Genomic DNA, 21,677 nt, shown 5'->3' on the forward strand with positions numbered 1-21,677 from the left:
ATAAATACAATTAATTAAAAACAAACCTGCACCAGCAAATTACAAACAAATAACAAATAATTTGGAAGAAAAAAAAAGTCAGTGACGTTTTATCTGTACTTTATTTTTATTTTTTAAAATCTGGTTTCTTTGCAGTTCGTGATTTACATGAAAGAGAAATAAACTAAAACCATCTGACTGATCTGGAGTTTGTCTTTTGTGTCATTTTGGAGTTTCCCGCTAGGTGGCGCCAAAACTCCGGGTTCCATTTTCACACCGGAAGTGATAGTTTGCAGGTCGTCTGCTGCCTTCTAGTGCAGTGGGAAATAACGGCTTTTACACACGGTGTAGCCTCATGCGACTAAAAATATTAATAATATATAAAAATTTATTTTTTAATGTAATTTGAAACAAAAGATCTATAGAAAGAAAACCACGTCTGATACTTCTCACCTCCAATGAACCGTTATTAGAGATTTCCTCCAATAAGATGTTACACAAACAAACTCCATATTGTTGTTGCTGATATCTAAAGCTTTGGACATTTTTTTGTGTTTGTGTGTTTAATGGAAGACTTGAAATACAACCATGTCTAATGCAGTTTATTTGTTTTTGGACCTTTCCTGTTGAGTCGGTTTGTTTTTATGTGGAATTGAACTAAAATGTTGATGTTTTCTGAAATGCCTTTTTTTCAGCAGGTCCTTTGAACGCCTCGGCAGCAGCTCGGTGTTGGCCGCTTGTTTCTGTTTCAGGCATGAACACATTTTATTTATTTTTTTTTACATTTTAGTATTTCATTCACTTCTGTTTTTATTTCCTGTGTTTCAACAAACACCGAGTCGATGTGTCCGCGTCCAGCTTCGGCTCTTCTGCAGCTGTCACCTCGTTTTATTGAAGTTTACTGAAGTTTTTGTGAACGTCGCCTTTCAACCTTAATTCATTATATTTCTCAGCTTGTTTAACAGTTTAAATTTAGTTGGCTGGTTTTGTGTCCGTGTTTTTCTGAATAAGCATTTTATTTAGTCGAGCTGACATTTAATAAACTAACATTAGATCAGGCAACACGTGAGCGGAACTGCGGTTAAAGAAAACCTCAATTTCAAAGTTTTCTTGGATATTTACAGATTAGTTGATCCGACAGGTTATTATTTTTATGCTTTTATAACTCGTTTGAATGCTTTTTAATTCGGCATAGACAGGAAATCACTGGGAATCAAATATTTTCAATTCGCCTTCAAGTAGCAGCTAACGGAGCATTTTAGGATATTAATTAAAAGTTTTTGTTGTTTTTTTTTTTGTTGTTGTTTTTTTTTTTTTATGCATCACTGACTAAATTAAAATCCATGCAGGAAATAAAGTTTCAGCTTTTCCAGCTGGGAGGAGCAGATGAGTTAAACTAATGAACAAACTGACGGACGATGTGACGGAGTCTATTAACGAGGGGCGCTCGATTTGTGTCACGTTGTGTGCCGGTGGGCGGGGTTAGCCCCGGAAGAGGAAACCTTTTCAACCTTTTCAATGTTTAATGTGTGTGTGTTTTGTCTTCCAGAGCAGAGAGGATGGCCAGTCTGTGGAGGTCCTACCAGGTCCTGATGAGCAGATACCCCTGGACGGTGCAGATAGTGACCGCAGGTTGGACTCACACACTCACATCACATGAATCCAACAAATACAAATGTGATGATCCAGAGATGACACAAACCAAAGAAAAGGCCTTTGACCTGAGAGACGTACTTTGTCTCAGATTAGATTCAGTTTGAGATACTAAACTAACACCAGTAGTTTCACAAGTTTCACTGCTTCTGAAAGCATCTTTTCATTTTTCAAAATAAATACTAAGACTTGTGTTTGGAGTTAAGGATTTTTCCCTTTGCATGTTTATTTTGCATGACTGGGAGTCCAAAACCTAATAAATTCAGTTTAGAATGAAAATATAAAATGTGTATATACATATATTTACTATATTCCATCACTGAGGAAACCAGAGCCAGAATCTCTAATTATGCATTGAATATATTTTATTCCATTTAACTGGTTAAAACTCTGGTTGAGTAATCAAAACAAAAACAACCAATAAGATGATATTTGAATAAAACCTGTTAAAACAACCAGCTGGACGACAAACAAATGGACAGCAGGTTGTGTTCCTCAGTGTGGCGCCTTTTCACCACCACAAGATGGAGGCAGAATTCAGCCAGTTGGTTAAAGGCTGGAAATAATGAGAGGAAAAATAAAACTTATACAGGAGAAGATGATTTGTTTTGATGTACGAATTCTCTTCTGCTCTCTGTTTCTTTTATTGTTTTTAAACAGCACAGCTCTTTTTATACACCAACGTTTTGCCTTTCAAGAGATTTAAGATCAACCTTTAGATTTTGACTTAAAGCTGATTTTTAACTTCAGGAGTTGCGATTTGACTTCACATAAAAATAAATATTGTTCTTTGCATTTGATTTAAAATTGATCAAAGGTTTTTTTTTTTTTTTTTTTTTTTTAGAAATTAGACTTCCGTTAATTCTATTTTCTGCCACACGCCTGATTCTCTCACCATCTCTGCACTCAAAAGTGACCCTGACCTGCACGTCCGTTTGACGTAGCTTTCGGTGACTTTGACCTCTTTATTTGTGCTTTCAGAGGAGTTTTGATGGATATCTGTCGGTGCTGTAAAGTGAAATCAACAGAATGAAGCTGCTGAACTTTACGTCCTGCTGCTTCACTGTCTGTCAGTGTGTTGGAAGAAATACTTGTATTTATTGCTGTGACGTGTACAGTTGACATTTTCTGTACGTGTACTGTGTCAGTCTAACTCTGTTTATTAGTTCCTATGACATTTTAAGGAAAGGTTACCTCTTGTTCAGCTCCATCAGAGTTATTAAACTGTGCTGTCAGTTTTTTATGTGGTCAGCGAGTTAGGCCAAAAAAAAAGTTTAACCTGAATGAGACAGGTTAATAGTTGAGTTTTTTTAATTGTTTCTATTTTACAGCTGTTTGTAATTAAAACCAAGGCGGGATAACATTCAATCTGAAGTGACGTTCCCGTCTCCTGCAGGGTCTTTAGTGGGTGTTGGTGACGTCATCTCCCAGCAGCTGATAGAGAGACGGGGATTGGCTCAGCACAACGTCCAGCGGACGGTCAAGATGATGGGCATCGGCTTCTTTTTCGTGGTAGGTGTCGTTTTACAAGCTGCACAATAAAAGAAACGATTCATGTGTTTGGTCAAAGACACTTAAGAACACAACTTTAAATATTTTCACATCAGGGTCCAGTAGTTGGGGGCTGGTACAAAGTTTTGGACAAACTGGTTGTTGGAGGAACGAAAAGTGCTGCCATGAAGAAAATGTTGATGGACCAGGTGAGAAATGAAGTTAAACTTCATGGATGATATCAGAGAGATAATCTCATTCTGTCTGTAGCAGCTCAGTTCAGCCTTCAGTTTGAACTTCAACTCTGAATAATTAAGATGCAGCTAACTATTTTATTATTATTATTATTATTAACCATTTGGCTGAATCAGGGCAGATGCACAACAGCGAGACACAAGAGGAGAAAAAACATGAAGACAACGTGAACAGACCGAAGACAAAGCACTAATATTCGTCACATAATGACAAAAAGAAGAATAATCAGGATTCACACACATCAGCAGTAAAAACGATGAAACAGAGCGGCAGTTTTTCTCTCCTCACTCTGCCCTCTGCTGTTTGACTGTATAAATCAGGTCCAAGGAAAACCGCCTCCGAGCTTTCAATATCTCCCCCTACTGAAATATTTAAGGTGAAGTAAAGGGTTCGCTCCGACGCCTGAGTGGTGATGTGGTCACCCTGACTGCACGCCGCTCCCTCTGCCCTCGCGTACGTCAGAACTATAAAGTGCCATTTGGTGACTTGAAAGATTTAAGGCGTCTTCCTGCGTCAGACCTGAGCTGTTACTGTCAACGTAAACAACTGAGTCCATCCTGAAGAGGCCTCACATGTCTGAGACCTTTATTCTGCCTCAGTTCCTGCATCAAGTCTCCACTTTCTCCACGTTCTGACGACAGCGTGGCAAAAAAAAAAAAAAAAAAAATGTTTACGCGTTTATCAGACACCACCGTGACCACAAACATTAGATTCATTGTCCCACATTCATTTTCGAGACAAAGTTATTTATCAGATTTCATCGTTTCAGTCTAACTCATCAGACTGTGACGTAGCAGGATGTTAAATAGAAGCAGCCAAACAAAAACCTTTACTCAGATGTTTTCCACCTGAGTTTAGATCAGGCCAAACATTTAAAGACACTTAAAAACAAACAAGCAAAAAAAAAAAAATCGAGTTTAAACTTAAATAAGCTGAAAAAACTTTGAGCTTCCTTATTTCCTCAGTCCGTCCCATCGTGAGTATTTTTCCTTCATGATCAGGTGAATGTCTGATTTCTTTTTTTTCTCGTTTGTGCGTCTTCACAGTTGTGTTTCGCTCCGTGCTTCCTGGGAGCCTTCCTCGGTATCTCTGGTGCTCTGAACGGACTGACGCTGGAGGAAAACGTCAAGAAGCTCAAGAGGGTAATTTTCATTTTCAGACTGATGACGAATTCAATCGTACAGACAATAGTTGAGCTGTGTTTGCGTTGTTTTCCTTGTGCGACTTGTTTTGTGTTGAAGTTTAGAGAATATGAAGAATATCCTGAGAAACGTCTGGATCAGATTTATCTGTTGGACCTGATCTGTCCTCAGCACATTTTTATTAAGGAACGCTGCATTCACAAAGTATGCACAGCAGAAAAAACTAAATTAGAACTTTAACGCTGAGAAGCTGGATATTAATCAGTTTTAGGTGAATCAGGTTCTGTCTCCTTTAACATTTTACAGCTCGCTATAAAATCTTTAGTTGTGTTGTTTCAGACCTGTTGGGTTTATTAAATAAAACTTATTTTAGATTTCTAGCTGTGTAATGGCTTTCTTTATCCGCCCTCCTGCTGCTGGTCCAGCTCCAGCTCCAGATTATGTTTAATGATTAATTAATGATAAATTTAGGTGTGAGTGTCATACGCAGCAGAGAATTATAAATAAAATGTGACATCATGGTCACATTTTGTGCCGTATTGTTCCCACTGACAGGTTTAACTGGTGCTTTGTTACGGCTGTGAAACTGCTTTTTAATTTATTTGCATTTAAAATGTCTCAAAGTCGTAAATTTGCAGGAATTGTGCATCATCTCTCTTCTTCCCGCCTCAGAGTTTAGACATCAGCATGACCTTTTACACATGAATCCACGTTTTTCTCCATTTTCTTTATTATATCTCTGACGTTTGTTTGGCTCTGAACTTTTTCAGTGCTGATTTAACTCTACCTGTTTTTTCACATTTAGACTTTTGATGTGACAAGACCTGACTTTGCACTGAAACAAAGCAAACTTGGTCACTTCCCCAGAAAAAAATGTGTTTTCTCTATGAACACAACTCAGTTCGATTCAATTAAATCAGAGAGGGAGGAAGTTTGGTTTTCAATTTAGGTACAATGTCTGACCTCCAACATGAACCTCTCATTATTATTAGAAACTGTTTCCTGCGATGGGGGAAAAGCGAGAGAGAGGAACTGTGGAAATAGCCAGAGTGACTCATACCTTCGTGTGTGTGTGTGTGTGTGTGTGTGTGTGTGTGTGTGTGTGTGTGTGTGTGTGTGTGTGTGTGTGTGTGTGTGTGTGTGTGTGTGTGTGTGTGTGTGTGTGTGTGTGTGTGTCTGTGTGTGTCTGTGTGTGTCTGTGTATTTGTATGCTAGGTCAGAGCTAACTGTCATCTTGTGCCTGCTGCTCAAACGTCGCTCACCGCCTTGCTTACCCAAACAAGCTGCTGATCATCATCAATTATTTACAAAAGGAGGCGCAGTGGCCTGAAAGGCCAAACTGGTAAATGTCAGAAAGGACACAAAATAAATGACAAATGTGCTCATTACAACAAAGTCTGGCACCGAGGGAATGTGAGAGGAAAATGAATGGAGGCACTGACCAAACAGCCGCTCTGATGATTCAAGTCCGACATCGTCTGTGCCTTTCTCATTAACAGTTACTGAGGTGGACCAGCAGGATTTGTTGTGTGACAAACTACAAAAGTAATAACACGTTCTTAACATCTTTGAAGTTTAAACCTCAAAGATGGCAGAGTTTAGACAGGACTGCCTTGTTCAGACTCTATATGACAAATAAATCAGTTCAACATAAAAATCAGGAGACTTCAGTCTGAGCTCAGCTTCCAAACACAGAAAAATAACCAGTGATTGGGATTAACTGTCACTTTTCAGGCACAACGTTCTCCACCTTTTACTTCTCGTTTGGAAGGATTTGCTTCTTTTCCAATGAGAGAGCGAATGTAATGCTTTTAGGGTTGTGGTTATTTGTTTAACACTTACACGTCCTGTTTTCTCCAAAGGAGGAGGGCAGATTGATGGGTGGGGGGTGTTCGGGCGTCTGACGCAGTGATCAGCACTAATTTGACCTCAGGTGGCAAAGGCGCTTGTTTGGCCATAATTAGAAAAAAAAAAATCAACCAGGAAAAAGGTTTACCTGGAACATTGGCTCGTTTTTATGTGTCAAGACACGTGGAGGTGACCTTTTAAGATGACATGGTGGAGGGGTGTGTGTGTAATCTGTGTTTTTAATATATTTATTGTGGAGTGAAAAAGCTGGCATGAACCGCGGCGGACCTTTTCCTTTTCTCATTTAGCTAAAAGCAGTGTCGTGAGGTGAGGCTGTCTCATAAATACGATTACATACATTTATTAGGAATAAAAAAAAAATCCCACGTTGAAAAAGGTGTGTGTCTGTTTTTGAGGGATGATCTGAGTCGGTCTGAAGCGGCTGTAGATCCACAGAGCAGGTCGGTTGTTGGCTGAGTAAATGCAGCAGGACCAGCAGGAACAGGCACAGAAGGACTTGAAGGCTTCACTCGCCCTTCAGTTAAAAAGCCTGACTGATGGTGACCCAGCATGAGAGACCCCCCCCCACCATTTCTGTGACTTTCTGACATTGATGAGACTCAATCTATCCGCCACACACTATGTTTGTACCTACTGAGCCGGATCCTTGGCTCTCGAACTCCGTTTCCGCCCCGTTATGCTTTTGGAATGAAACCTTCCACCAACTGGAGCTTGAACGCATCACCATCTCTCACCTTGTTCCGCCGCGGGCAGATCCTGAATCAGATCCCCGAGTGGGACGAACAGAACAGATGTTATATACGGAAAAAAACTTTGTCAGCAACTTCCTCCACAAAGTGTTGGTACCAAACACAGCCAGGTGTCTGCACAGTCCATTTAATGAGGCATGTAACAGTAAAATGTTTGAATATTAATGATCAGCTGCACAGAAACAGGCGGTTTTATTACGTTAGCCTGTCCGGTGTCTGCAGTGATGCTTTAATGTGACACAGTTAGAGTTCATTTTCCTCATAAGACTCAGAAGTTATGATGACGATGTAATAACTGGATCCACTTTGTCCGCAGGACTACACAGACGCCCTGATCTCTAATTACTACGTAAGTTTTCCTTGTTTTCTTGTGCGTGTCCTCGTGTCTTCTCACATCATACGACTGAACTGTGGCCTAAATCTTTTCTGTTTGTGTTCCAGCTTTGGCCTGCAGTTCAGATCGCCAACTTCTACTTCATTCCACTGCACCACAGGTACATCAGTGGACACACGGATCACATGATTCCCTGCGAAGAGTGAGAATCTAAATGAGGTCACTGCAGTCTGAGAGGCTGTTATAGCCTCATACAGTCCTGGATCTGTGGAGCGTTTGATGAAGCTGAGAATCCAGATTTGGGGTTTTCTCGACATGCGGTTGTTGCCATTGGACCTCGTATTGTGACTGATGTTGTATATTTTAAACGTCTCTAACTTGACTTCCTCTTGAAATGCTCACAGGTTGGCTGTCGTTCAGGTCGTCGCCGTAGCCTGGAACTCCTACCTGACCTGGAAGGCCAATAAGATGTGAAGGAGGACCCCAAATCGACCTGTTTCGTTTGTGCCGGTAGTGTTCCACTCATTTGTAATGTGTGTGTGTCTGTGTGTGCGACGGGCTGGTCTGGTTGAACCTGAGGCGGATTTGTCCTCATTGTCTGATATTTCCCAAAAGTAAAACTCTGACTGAGTCACTTGTAAAGGTCAGAGGAAGAACTCATCTCTTCTGAATGACAAATTCACACTTAAAAGTCAAACTTCCATTTTGCAGAAATGTCTGTGAAAGTTTATTTATGGAAATGGGATCTGGCAGTGTAGCCACACATACGCACACATACGCACACACACTCTCATACATTAACACTTAGTGGTTGACAGGAAACGTTACCTTTTTTTTTTACCTTATTAATCATTTGATGTAATTGTGTTTGTGTTTGCCGCTGACAAAGACCACCTTGTTTCGTTTCATGATGAAAGTAAACTATTAATCATTTCATTTTAATGATCTGAGCCAGTTTACACATTTTGTTTACCCACTTTCTCTGCATCTATATTTCCTAAAACTGCAGCAGTTCGACAATCTCTTTGTCTTTACTTATGTGTGCATGTAATCTTTATATTTGTTATTAAAACGTGCAAATAGGAAGTCCTGAAGCGTCACATGAGTTGGTGTCAATGGCTTGTTTGACCTCGCTAACTTTTGTTGCCAGCTTAGCTTTGGATGGGTGGGGTTTGTTTGGAGAGACATGTGGAGGCTGCTGAGCTGGGCTGTCAACCAAATTAACTCCACCCCCCCACCCACCCCCCAACACAAACACACTTGGGCTATATTAGGGAAAAGCAAGCGGAAATGTCTGACGAATCCACTGAAAATCTGCCAAAGAGCTTCTCTCTCTCCTGGGGGGGGGGGGGGGTGATATGAGCCTCTCCCTAGAAAGCTGGAATTCAGTTTTGATGCAGCATCCAGGCTCGCCGTGTTGTAAACGTAAGCCAAAGTAATTAAATGAAGATGCACTGAACAGGCTTTACGTGAGGCCTGGTGCAGCGGAGTGTAAAACTGTCTGAGCTGCTGTAGAAATTGTACGATGAGAGCGTGAACATGAAAAAAGAAATGTCTTTATCTGATACTAACGATAATCGAATGCATTTCTTCAGATGTGTCTGCTAACTGCAGTGACCTGCTCTGTTAGGTGGAACGGTAACTTCTTATTATTGAACGGCCGTTTTCCTGAGACGTTACTCTTCCCATCTTAGTTGTTTTAAAACTCTTCCGACTTCTCGTCGTTTCTAAATGATCCTTCAAACTGAACGTGGAACATTTAAATATTTAAACTACATTTCAGCACCGCGGACAGCTCCCTCAGCTCTCCAATCATTCGAAGCTGGAAAACTTTTGTTTTTAAAACTTATTTTAGTTGAATGTTCCTCAGAAGTGACCAGATCTCCTCCTCCTCCTCTTCTTCTTCTTCTTCTGGGGCAAAAATAATGTGACAAATCAACTGTAAATGTGTAAAAAAAAAAAAAAAAAAAGTTTCATTTTTAACTTTAACAAAAAGTAAAACATCATTAGATGTGATGATGCTCCACAAAGGAGATTCAGTTCAATCAATCAAAATGAGAGAAAACAAACATCATTCATGGGGGGGGGGGGGGGGGGGGGTTATATACACACACCATCTAAGCTCAATCATGTTTCATTGATGATCCCATCAATCCTTCAAACTTTCCCAAGAAACCCCCCCAGGGCACCTGTATCCTCCTGTATCCTCCTGTATCCTCCTGTTGCCCCCCTGGGACCCCCCCCCCCCCCCCACTTCAGCACAGAAAGGAGATACATCTCTCCCTTCTGTCCCCTCTGGGACTCTGCTGCCTGCACTGACGTCAAAGCGGCGGCCTGGATGTATAAAACCCGCCGTCCTCTCGGGGACTCGTCACTTTCCAGACTCGACTCGGACCTGAAGTCTCAGCCCGAAGTTCAGCTGCAGCATCCGGAGAGAACAAAGTGAGTATCAGTCCTCCTGTCTGTGTCTGAGAAGTGAAGCAGCTTGATGTCAGCCTGGGTCAGTTTGGGTGACTCTGCCCGTCTCTGGTTGCAGGACATGAGGCCGGTGTCCCTGCTCCTGCTCCTCCTCTCCTCGGTCCTCCTCGCCGCCGGCAGACCGCGCGTCCTCCCCGCCTGGCTGGACGGCAGCAGCGGCGGGCGGCTGGACGAAGTGCTGCTCAGCGCGGCGGCCGGCGGGGACGCCGCCGCCTCCGGTCTCCTGGGCGGCAGGATCCTGAGGTTCCTCCAGCGGAGGAGCCCGGACGGCCTCCAGCTGCTGCCGACGGAGGAGGAGGAGGAGGCGGAGGAGGAGGCGATGCTGGCGGCGGCTCAGCTGCTGAAGCGCAGCGAGGAGCCGCCGCTCTCCATCGACCTGACCTTCCACCTGCTGAGGAATATGATCCAGATGGCCAAGATGGAGAACCAGAGGGAGCAGGCTCAGCTCAACCGCAAAGTGCTCGACGAGGTCGGGAAGTAGAAACGTTCTGTCCGCGTCCAGCAGCTCTGACTTCCGTTTTCCTTCCTTCCGCCTCATTTTACGCACACATGGTGCCAAATTACGCAGCACGGCATAAAGCAGTGAAGTTTGTCTTTGACAGCTTTGTTAGAAAATATTGAAACGGACTTCTCGGACCCCCCCCCCCCTTCTTCCTCCCCCCTCCTCCCCCCTCCTTCATACACACCGGTGGACTACATGGAAACTTTCTGCTTCACTGGATTTGTCTCATTTCCACGTTTTGCTGTGGTGGACAGTTTGAAATGGAACTCAAAAGTCTGAACAGTCAGAATTTAGTTCATTCGTGGTTTTAGGCAGTCTGCTTAAACATGCTGTGAATGTTTAGAAAGTTTTAATCAGGATGTAGATTTAAATTTATTTTTTTTTAACCTTAATGTTGCCTCAGCAACCAGATAAACCAACCCAGAATAAAGACAGGTTCATTATTAACTGCTGCTGAGAGAAGCATATGTTGGGGACATCAGACTAAACTGCAGCTTATGTTGGGTTCTTTTTATCAACGATAAATTCGGCCTTGTCAGCCTTTTCTTCTCCTTACAGACTACAGAAGGTCTGAAAAGGTTTCATGATGTGATTCAAGTTAGAAGTGAATTTTGTTCAGGTGAATCATTTTTATTGGCGATGTTGGCTTTTTGTTCATTTTGAATCCATTGCAGACCGACACGAGTCACTTCAGAACCAGGAAAGACAAAGAGCCCTTCATGTTCCCTCTCTCCTTCCCTCCTTCCCTTCTTCCCTTCTTCCTGTGTCCTTTCCTTTGAGCAGCCTGTACTGTATCTACTGTAGCATGCTGACCTACAAACAAAAGAACAAAAAAAAAAAAAGGCTGAAAGCATTCATGTCTGATACTGAGCACATTATTTGTTTTAGCAAATGAAAAAAAAAAAAAAAAGCTTTTTTGCCATTTATATTTTTTAATAAAAAAAAAATGTTTCAAGTAAAACAGAAACTGCTGCCTTTCATTGTGTGGTATCAGTTTTTGTTGGCGCTGCTCAGATTGTTTTCAGAGAAAATACTCACCTTTCTGTCCAGTTTGTTCAGAATCTACAGGAATATTTTACTGACATTCATGTTGTGGATTCCTGCCCGCCCCCCCCGCCGAGGATGAACCCCGATGACAGCAGTGAACCTCCTGACCTTTTCTCCGCCAGCATCGTCACCTGACCAACCAGGTATGACAAGTTAGTTCACTTCACGTAAACTCTGACGTTTCCTGTCACATTCATGTGATTGCTTTAAATCCAAAACAGCAAACGTTTCAGCAGCTTGTTTTGTTCCTTAAATCTCAAACTTTGTTTAGCTCGGCTGGTTTTTCTGCTCCGTTTATCTGAAGAGTCCTGGATAAGTATCTGAAACAGATGAGAGCGAGGCAGCAAAGACAGAAGTCAGATCGGCCTTTGGCTCCTTTGTTTCTCTGACTCAGTCCAAACTGCCTCGTCCTCTGTTTGTGTTTGTGTTGGTTCAGTTTCTCTTTCCCTCATTGTGTCAGTAGGTCGATGAAAGCATTTAATAGATGATGTAAGACGTAAAATTTTGTTTATCTGGAGAAGAAAAAAAAAACAGGCATCAACTGCGGAGGCTGAAAAATTTAGCCGACACAGAAGAGCCAAAGAGTCCAGTTCTGTAAAGAGAGTGTCCAACTTTAAAACAGAAATAAATACGTTTACACAGAACAGAAGAAAGTTTTGGTCGCAGTAGCTAATTTTTCCCTTCATGACAGCAGCAGAGGGGCGAACTTTTATATTATCTAATCTTAAATGAATAAATTAAACCACACAGTAAAATAAACACCCAGCAGCCTTATTTAAATATTTATTATTAAGTTACAAAGTTTTTTCACATGAACGAAACATGCAAAAAGTGACAAATAATTAATAACAACACAAAAGGAAAGCAGATTGTGGTAATCGAACATGAATCTGTCTTATTAATGCGGATTATTAATGAGGATTTCTGCTGTGTGTAGTAATTTTAGGAAACCTTCAGAGTGCCTGAACCAGGAGGTGGACGATCAGAAAACAGCTTCTCAACAATTCAACACCGTCAGCTGTGGAAGGTGAGTTTGACCTCCGACAGGTTTAACGTCTCTGCAGCGTCACCTCACGTCTGTTCTTTTTGTTAATCTTACCGGCATTGTTAAGTTTTCAACCCTTTTTTGGAACAGAGTCATTTTGGAAGGCGTGTTTCATGTTCAAACACACAACACGTTCATTTACACTACCTACAGTAATACGCTTATCTGCCCACTCCTTCAGTGTCACATCCTGCTGCCTGCTGCATTAACGCCTTTCAAAAGAAGGACAGACAGAATCACTCGTTCACTTCCTCACCATTTCATGTTTATTTACAGAAGATCCATAACGAGTTAGAAACGGACAAAAATCTAACAACCGTCGTCTTCACAGAAGCCCTCAGGAATCTATAAAAGGCTTTAAATCCTGAAGAAAAAGACACACAAGCGAAATCTTTGTACTTTCCCTCCCACAGCACAGAATGCAGTGTTAAATCCACGATACAGTTCCTGTGAGGTATACATAGGCAGATATATTTACACACAATACACCGCTGTTTTTTCAGAGTGAACAAAAGGCAACAATGTGGGAGGAAAAACTGCAGTGGGAAACTGGGATCATGTGTAGAAATGATTTCTGACCATCTAGGCTTCCAGCTGACGTTGACTTCCTTCTCTTGTGGTGTTTGTGTCTCCTCAGGACTGCAGCAGGGACCTGGAGTAAAGAACAAAAGACAAACATCATCTTCCCACGTCTAAATCATCACCAGTGACTCTCCAAGGTCGCCGCACGGAGGCGGATCCTTTGACTGAGTCAGCATGAATACACTGAGGCGGTCTCCTTCCTGAGCGGATGAGGGGAACCCTTCGCTCCATCTGCAGCGCTCCTGTTAGAGAGAGGTCACACAAATAAACGGGTTTGCATTAATCCAACCAGCCAGTTAGCCGTCAGGTCAGTCCTTTCTTTTGGCCTTTAAATATGTCGCTTTGAACTCATGTGCATCCTTTAAAGGACCGAGCTGGACGACCAGCGTGGCTTTCTACACTTCGAGGGGGACGGGAGCTACGTCCCAGCGCAGGACTGCACACAATGAAAAAATGAAAACTTTGTAAAACAAATTAAAGCTGTGTATTCCTTTTTAATATTAATAAAAACTAAATATTGGCTTCTTTCTGTTTTCTTTTGGCTACATAAGGAAACGAATGTCAAGTGAATCTTGAGATTTTTGTTTTTGTCAAATGTAAAGATTTAATTCTATGAATACAGTAAACAGTTTATCTGTGAACTCTCAGCTCCTCTGCAGCTGATGAAGGAGGACGGGGAGCTGAACAACTTAATGTGAGGAGTCAGACGCTTTTTAACCCACAAAGCCAAGAAAAAGGCCGATCAATCCACCAATACCTCCCGTTTCATCCTCACTCAACTCATTTAAAAGGTCTGAATCAACGTTTCATCTCTTTAAAACTAAAACAGGTACCTTTGCTTCTGGTCGGAACAAGTCCAGCTCAGACTTGACTCACACTTCTTCGGGATCATCGTCTTCGTCGTCTCCTGCACCTGACGGGAGACACAGTTTGTAGATCAGCCTCTCTGCACATTTAAAGAGACGATGGTTTTCATTTTCATGATCTAAAAAATACCTGAATCAAAGGGAGAAAACAGAAGAATTCATTCAGAGGTGAAAATGTCAGCATGAATCTTTTTCCCTTCAGCGTTTAGTTAACCTGTCAAATATGAAACGCTCCCATCTGTCACTATAAACGGAATTTAAAACTTTGCTGTTCGTACCGGAGTGGAAGTCGATGTTCCTCAACATGTCAGTCAGCTCGTCGGTATCGATGACGAAGTGGCTCATGCTCTCGTAGCCGAGCTCTGGACGCTCCACGTTAGAGACCCTGCCTGTCGCCGCCATTCTGTCGACAACAACAACAAATAAAAACAGTTTGCATCCTCTTTGACCAAATGTACCGTCAGACACCAGAAACATTGATTAAACTCAACTAACCAGGATACGAAGATGAGTTTTAAGTGTTTGAGCTTTAAGTTACAAAACTAAAATAAAAACTAAAAGTCCCTGAGAACTACATTTGTAATAAAAATTTGCAAAGTAACTATTCAAATAATCTGGAAAATCATAGGCACAATATTTGTGAACTATAGAAAGTTTAGAGTAGCATCAATCCAGCTGTTGCAGAATAAAATAAAAAAAAGTCTGGCCTCGTTTCTCCGAAGCGTCCAGGCAGAATCAGGACTTACGTCTCCAGGAGGACGGTGGCGCTCTGCGAACGAGAGAGTGAAGAAGACAGACAGACTTCATTAATCACACGGCGGTTTGGCATCTGTCGCCGTGTGAAATACAAACATGATTTTAAGAAACGCTGCCAGCTGCCAGGAAGGCCTCCCGGTGTTTACTACCTGCTTCCTCTGAATCTATCTTCTTTAACAGCTGCTCTGGCAGAAGAGAAGTCTGAACATAAAACAACACCTGAGGCTCAGACACACATTTAGTGACAGTCTGTTTCAGTCCAACTAACTTTTCCTGTTTCACTCGGCCCTTAAATGGCATCATGAATATTGAAAACCTGAATCAGGATTGGAACTAACAGCCTGTTGATCAGACAGGAAGTTGTCGAACACTCCATGTTAAGTTATTTTACAGATCCAATCAGCCTATAAATTGAGGAGTATTTCTAATTTCTCTGGCTTGACTGATAAAACCAATTACGGTGTAGCTGTTCTGCCTGAACTGATCCCCGGATCGATACTGCTCAGCCCACTGGAGGGATGAGCAGCTCTCCATTATTTCTGCAGCTGTATGAATAAATCATGTGTGTGTACGACCAACACTCCTTTGAACAGGAGCGGATTCCTTCTGAAGCCAAATCACGAAATATTTTTGTAAGAAATCAGTAAAATAGAATTAATCTTGATGAAACAGTTTTACTTTGCCTTCAATTTTAAAAAACATTTATTGGGGGAAGCTTTTAAAACGTCAAATCTCCAGTTTTGATGGCTGATAGGTCCAAACAGTTTGGCTTTCATTAAAAATCCTCCTCCTGACCATCCGGTCTGAGGTGTGGCTCACCTGTATGAACACAGACATGTGCTGCTCCTCCATGGACTGGATGGCCGACTCGACCAGCGCGACCGCGGCCTCCAGGCGGTCGCTGTGTCGACGGATGAGGGATCGAACGTGTTTTAGTTTCTCGTCCTGTTCTTTGGAGATCAGACCCACCAGCTCCTGCTTCCGCTCCTCCAAGATGGCCACCAGACCTTCGAAGTGGCTGCAAACCTGCTCCCTCTGTCGCCTCCCATTCTCCTGAGATCAAGAAACAAATGCTTTTATGGAAACTTTTATTTAAGTTGAAGGTTTAAAATACATTTTATGTCTGTAACACCAAACTTGTTCTCATGATGTTTACGACTCTGAAAATATAAAACACAAAGAGGAGAACAAAATGTAGCAACAGCTTTCTGAGTTCTTGTTTTTGAAAGCAGGCCAACTGTGCCTTCGTCTCGTTTTTGTTTTTTGCTTTTCAAACCAGAGCTGCTCTGTACTCTGCATTTTCTTCTAAATGAGAACAAAAGGCAAAACATTTTCAGACAAATTTGAAGTGACGGTGTTGAATAGTGTTGTTTGTGATGTGTCGTTCACACATGTTGCCCTTTTTTACATTTCTGCTCTTCGTGTGAGTGAGTCACCTCCACGTTGAGGCACATCTCTTCCATCTTAGAGATGACCGCCTGGACGTGGTCGTTACTGGCGACCAAGGCGGCGATACCGTCGCTCAGCTCTGTCTGCAAACATTCAGAACACCGTGGATGTTATTTCAGCTCCCTGGACATCACAGAGCAGATCGGCGTGGTTTTGTGCCACATGTTGACGAAATTAAAAAGACAAATTCAGAGTCGGTGTTGACGGAGAACTTCCTCATTAGTAAGCCCAACAACGTGACTCACCACCATGTTGAATCTGTTGAGAGCATCATGCACATTTTCACAGACTGCCACAGTTTGTTATCAAACACTCTCACTCCTGCATCGGCAACTCCTCATGACTTTTCTTCATGGAATCAACCTTTCCATTAACATGGAGCATCAACGACTGTCCTCGGCCTCATCTGAATTTCAGATGAGTGAACCGGAGACGGAGAGGCCGACACTGAAATGTCAACAAAGCCAACTGCTCAATAACAAGCTGCTGCCACCTGAATGAGTAAACTGCTACACTGCAGCCACAAATAAAGTTTTTATAGCCTATAATATTTGACATAAATTAGATTTGAGACAATGCCTACCATCACTGTGGCTGACCTTTAGCTGTGTGTTTAACTCAGGATCGAAATAGAAGAAGAGAAGAGTTAAAAATAGAAACAGGAGAAAGAAAGTCAAGCACACGCACAGACTTTTTGGAGAAATGAGAGTTTAAACTCTTTGATTGCCCTTTGACCTTTGGACCATCTGCAGCTGCCAGCACACCCCACCATCACCGCCTCTGGCTGAATGCTTTTACCTTCTGCCTCACGTAGACGCTGCTGAGCGGAGCCACATCGCAGTCTTTGTGTTGTCCGAACACTTTGCACATGGAGCAGGTCGGCGTCTGGCACGACAGACAGTAGATGTTGATCTTCTCCTCGTCATGTTCCTCACACATCAGCTGCTGCTGCTGCTCCGGCTTCATGTTTACGAGCCTGGAAGAGACACGACACCTTAAAAGTGAAACTTCCACTTCTTTTTGATCATCATTCAACCATTTGTCATCATTTCAGTGCATTGTTCATGTAGCTAAAGGAAGACGGTCGGTTTTTAATCTCAGTTACATACAGAAGACTTGGCAGCATAGTTAGTTTACTTCTGTTATCACTGACGGCTTTTTGTTTTGTTTTTTTTACATCAGCTGGTGATGGAGGAGCCACACAAAATGTTTGGCTGAAATGTCTGTTCTCCTGTTGGCCACCTGGGAACCCACAGTGTGTCACTACTCATTTCTGGGTTTCCTCTGAAGGGTGTGATAAATCAGGGCTCTCTTTGTGTTTTCTGCCGCCTTCTCTGCTCACATTTAACAACGACAAACGCAGAAACGACCAGCTACACAAACACATGCTGGTGCATACATGCCATTTTTAAAAAAGGGTGGTAATTGGCACTCTGCAGCATCCTGATATGCAAAGGCGGCTTAATTGGAGTCCAAATTTTATGCAACAAACGGCGCTTTGTGCTCTGACGGAGGTGTCTCTGCCAGGAATGATGATTAATGAAAAATGTTTCCACCCCTGAAGAAATGATGAGAAAATAGAGGTTACAAAACATTTGTTCGTTCGCTGCAAACAATCACATCTATTTTAGCCCACAGAGATAATGACGGGACTCCTGTCCTTCTGTCTCTAACCAATGCCAACATCCCTCATCTCTTCACCGGTGACTCATTTAGCTTCTATGCTGGTGAAGAAGTGACATTTTTACACTGGATGATTAAAATACCAGAGCAGAGTCGTAGTAAGATTCACTTTAGCTTCTGACAGACCTGAGAGTTTTTTAATAATCTATATTTTTCTTCTGGAGTTTGAGCTTCAACAGAATTAAAATGTGCATCAAAATATAAATACATTTCTCTGCAGATGAGCTACACAAACACAGACAGCTGCACGTGTTTCAGAAGAGGATAAAAATATTTCACTGAGGTTGTGAGTCGTCGTATTGTGTGACCTGCTGATCTATTTACAGCCACCAATGTGTTGCAATACACTTAACAAAGGGGACTCTACTTATTGTAACTTCACATTTTTTTGTTGTTTTTTTTTTTTTTTAGTTTTTTTTTTTTAACTTGGTTTGTGTTTAAATTTGGAGGAAAAAAGTTAGAAAATCAGCTGTTAAATAATCAGCTGACTGAGACATTAAAGTAACACAACACTGCTCTCTGTTGGTCTTCACTCATTATTACAATAACAGACTATGACCATTTTTTTAAAGTTGAACAAAAATATTTGATTCTAAATGTTTATACTTATGTTCTAATTCATTCTTGTCAATAATCTCACATATAAGAGTATATCAGAGCAGGAACATTAATGTAACTGGTACATAAACAGAAAATTATAATATTACTGTTGACAAACCCTGACAAACAATTCAGTTGGAATGATTTTATTATTTCCTGTTCATACACGTTCTCCGTGTTCTGGTCGGTCAGATAACGATGAAGAAAGATTTTTATGTGAATGTTTCTTTTGCTGATGTTTTCACTTGTGTGTCCGTCTGTTTGTTTGAGGGAGCTGAAGTCTCACACACACACTCACCTGGAGGATTCCTGCTGTCTGTAGATGTCTATGATGTTCTCCACCAGCAGGTTCCTCTGCAGGCCGAAGACGCCGTGGCGGTCCAGCACCACCTCATGGCGACACGACGGGCAGCGGAAACGGCTGCCGCTGGCGGCGATGCCCGAGGAGCCGCGGCTCTGCCACAGAGGGTTAGCTGACTGGGCCGAGAAGAAAGGAAGAGAAGGACCAACCTGAGGCCTTTCGTTTTTATTTTCACTTTTTAGCAACACGGCTGTTCCACTCTGTCAGCTGAGGAAGGTCAGAAGGTCAGCAAACACATTTTAGGTGGTTGTGAAGTGACAAACTAAAAACCTTTAAACACGACTTAAGTGATCTGTTGGAAATCGGCAGGCCTGACCTGGAAGATGTCATTGGCACACTTGCGGCAGAGGTTGTGCTGGCAGGGCAGGATGACCACGGGTTTGGAGAAGAGCTCCAGGCACACGGGGCAGATCAGCTGCTTCTCCAGGTTCTCCATGGTGGCTCCGCTGCCGGCTCTGGGCCCAGAACTGCCTGCAGACGGGGGCTTGAAGCTGAGAGCGGACTTCATCGCCTCCTGGGGCGACCAGTGATGTGGCAGAGAGGACAGAAGGCAGACAAAAGCTTCCAGAAACACGAGTCGGGGGAGACCTCTCAGATTTAACACTGATTCACTGCTCCTGAAGTCCTTCCCCTCAGAAGATGGTCGAATTTCAGAGTTTCCGCTCGTATTTTTCCCGTTTCTTCGCCCAGCTGTCCATCCATTTACCCCACTGCCTGTCTGTCTATCCCTCCCGTCCCACAGCAGCCGGACTGTTGGCTGCTGTTATTTTTAGCTGCGGAGTTTGTTCTGGTTTGGATTACTGTCTAAACTGCGTTCCACGGTCAGACTATTTGAACGTGGCAGAGGATCACTTCTGTGATCAGCAGCAGGGTTCAGATGATAATGTTTTTATGAACTCTGATACAGCAACAGTTCCTCCTGCTGCCATAACGCAGCCCGCGGCGGCCATGATTCAGGCCGTTAACACTTCGGCATAAACAGTCCGGTCGCATTCCTCAACTGTTGTTTGTCACTGATGAAAACCCGAAGCATCTCGCTTCTTTTGCTATGAAGATGTCTTTGTTGGGTTAGTGACACTGAGCTGGCCGTCGGCCTCTGAAGTCAAACTGTTGGTTTCTGTTAGTGTTCTAACATTCAGGATTATAATGAAGTAAAGAGGATGACGAAGACTTAACATCCAAGTAAAACTGAAAATATTCTCAGAAAAAAATCTACATTCATATTCAACACTCCTGTCATATCATAAATATAAATTCAGTGTCAGTCAAAGAATCCACACTGAAAGCTTTACAGCAAATAATCAAAATGCAGATATTAAATTTAATAAAAGTATTTTTCTTGTTTCGGTTTAAATCAAAAGTTAAGATGACTTAAAGGATTTTAATACAAATTATACAGTTGTGATAAGTAATAACTGTTGTCATTATAATATGGAACAATTAGACAGGAAGTCAACAGTTTAATATCAGATTTAAATTTTCTGTATTTTCCAAACCACTCCCTGAAATCTTATATAGATAATAGATTTTTAGTACTAACAATGTGGTGTGAGACGCAAACACACAAATTATATTCTAATTTGAGAAAACTATTGCTATAGTTAAATTAATCCATATTTTCTGTCCACTGGGACGTGTTAAATTTCAAACGTGAAGCTTGTCTGAGTCATTGAGCCAGAAAAAGAAAAAGAAAAAGAAAAAGTCTGTGACTGGATCTTTATACGAAGCTGAAAGGAAATATTTATAGCTGATGTATTCAAAATACAGACAGTAACTATGGTAATGTGCCAGAGATTTTTCTCAAGCCAATTAAATCAGAAAATTAAACAAAACAAAACAAACAAAAAAAAAAAAACCTTCAGCTGAACTGCAGCTTTATTTTTTTAATTTAAAGCAGAAATGATTGTACAAAGTCATTTAACAGGTTGTTTTGTTCACATCATCTGTGTTTGAGTCCATTAAGGAAAAACTGATTTGAGTGATCTCTCCTACTGTCTGTGACCTCTGACCTTTGTCAGCTTCCTGTGAAACAGCGGGGTCAGTTGGCGGCGACTAAACACAGCAGGTATTTGCTAATCAACAGAATGAAGTCAGATAAGTGGACTAAGCGACTAATGGGATTACTGGACTATTTATAGGGCGCGGAGCAGAGGGCAGCTGCAGACGAGGCTAAACATACAAACAGAGCTATTCACGCTGCTCCACGACCAGCAGCCTGTTGTGACTCCAGATTATCAACGACTATCTGAGCCGGCACGCCAAAGAAGCTGCTGCTGCTGGACTGCAAGGCTAAATGGAGACAAAATTCATTGAAAGACCAAAAACTATGCTCCTCCATTACAATAAACAACACTGTTGTTTATTCACACACACACACACACACACACACACATCCTGTTTCCAGAGATACACACAATAGAACGAAACGTCTACTAATCCACCACTGAAAATTATTTTTCCTTTTTAAGTTTGCTGATAAAACAATATTGCAGCTTGTTTTGATTAATTGGAAATAAATCATTTTGAAACATATTTTTTTTTAAGTTTTGAGCAGAAAAGAGCTCAGAAATAAAATGTAGAAAATCAACTAAACAATTAACTTTTGATCAAACGTAAATACTAAAAGTACCATTTAATGTTCATTTCAGCACTCCTTCATTTATTCTAAGCAAATCATCGACTGGCTTGTGGACAATCGTTGATGAATATATTCTACGTATGTTTACACGTCTGTTTTTCTGTCCTTGTTTCTGTTGAATGTCCAAGCTAAAGTTGTTTCACACGTAAACATATTTGGCCGAAGACAAAATAACAAACAGGAAGTTCTAAAATCCCA

The 21,677-nt window shown here is 41.8% G+C and overlaps 3 protein-coding genes across 3 annotated transcripts; 2 read left to right on the forward strand and 1 right to left on the reverse strand.

Moving 5' to 3' along the window:
• The first annotated feature begins 693 nt into the window (after nt 1–693).
• On the forward strand, nt 694–9,406 carry mpv17 (mitochondrial inner membrane protein MPV17). The gene is made up of 8 exons (XM_029496624.1): nt 694–731; nt 1,529–1,611; nt 3,029–3,144; nt 3,240–3,332; nt 4,425–4,520; nt 7,455–7,487; nt 7,580–7,632; nt 7,877–9,406. The coding sequence occupies exons 2-8, from the start codon at nt 1,539–1,541 to the stop codon at nt 7,944–7,946; spliced, it is 534 nt and encodes a 177-aa protein (XP_029352484.1). The 5' UTR covers nt 694–731; nt 1,529–1,538; the 3' UTR covers nt 7,947–9,406.
• Nucleotides 9,407–9,557: 151 nt separating this feature from the next.
• uts1 (urotensin 1) lies at nt 9,558–13,561 on the forward strand. Its single transcript, XM_029496625.1, has 4 exons — nt 9,558–9,914; nt 10,009–11,642; nt 12,437–12,526; nt 13,182–13,561. The coding sequence occupies exon 2, from the start codon at nt 10,012–10,014 to the stop codon at nt 10,429–10,431; it is 420 nt and encodes a 139-aa protein (XP_029352485.1). The 5' UTR covers nt 9,558–9,914; nt 10,009–10,011; the 3' UTR covers nt 10,432–11,642; nt 12,437–12,526; nt 13,182–13,561.
• Nucleotides 12,355–19,578, reverse strand: trim54 (tripartite motif containing 54). Its single transcript, XM_029496622.1, has 9 exons — nt 19,158–19,578; nt 18,779–18,957; nt 16,996–17,173; nt 16,185–16,280; nt 15,568–15,801; nt 14,739–14,761; nt 14,271–14,395; nt 13,960–14,039; nt 12,355–13,196 (listed from the first exon to the last, which is right to left on the reverse strand). The coding sequence occupies exons 1-8, from the start codon at nt 19,347–19,349 to the stop codon at nt 13,999–14,001; spliced, it is 1,068 nt and encodes a 355-aa protein (XP_029352482.1). The 5' UTR covers nt 19,350–19,578; the 3' UTR covers nt 12,355–13,196; nt 13,960–13,998.
• Between the last annotated feature and the right edge of the window lie 2,099 nt (nt 19,579–21,677).

The sequence above is a fragment of the Echeneis naucrates genome, chromosome 24 (genome assembly GCF_900963305.1).
Source record: "Echeneis naucrates chromosome 24, fEcheNa1.1, whole genome shotgun sequence".
In the NCBI taxonomy this organism is placed as follows: domain Eukaryota; kingdom Metazoa; phylum Chordata; class Actinopteri; order Carangiformes; family Echeneidae; genus Echeneis; species Echeneis naucrates.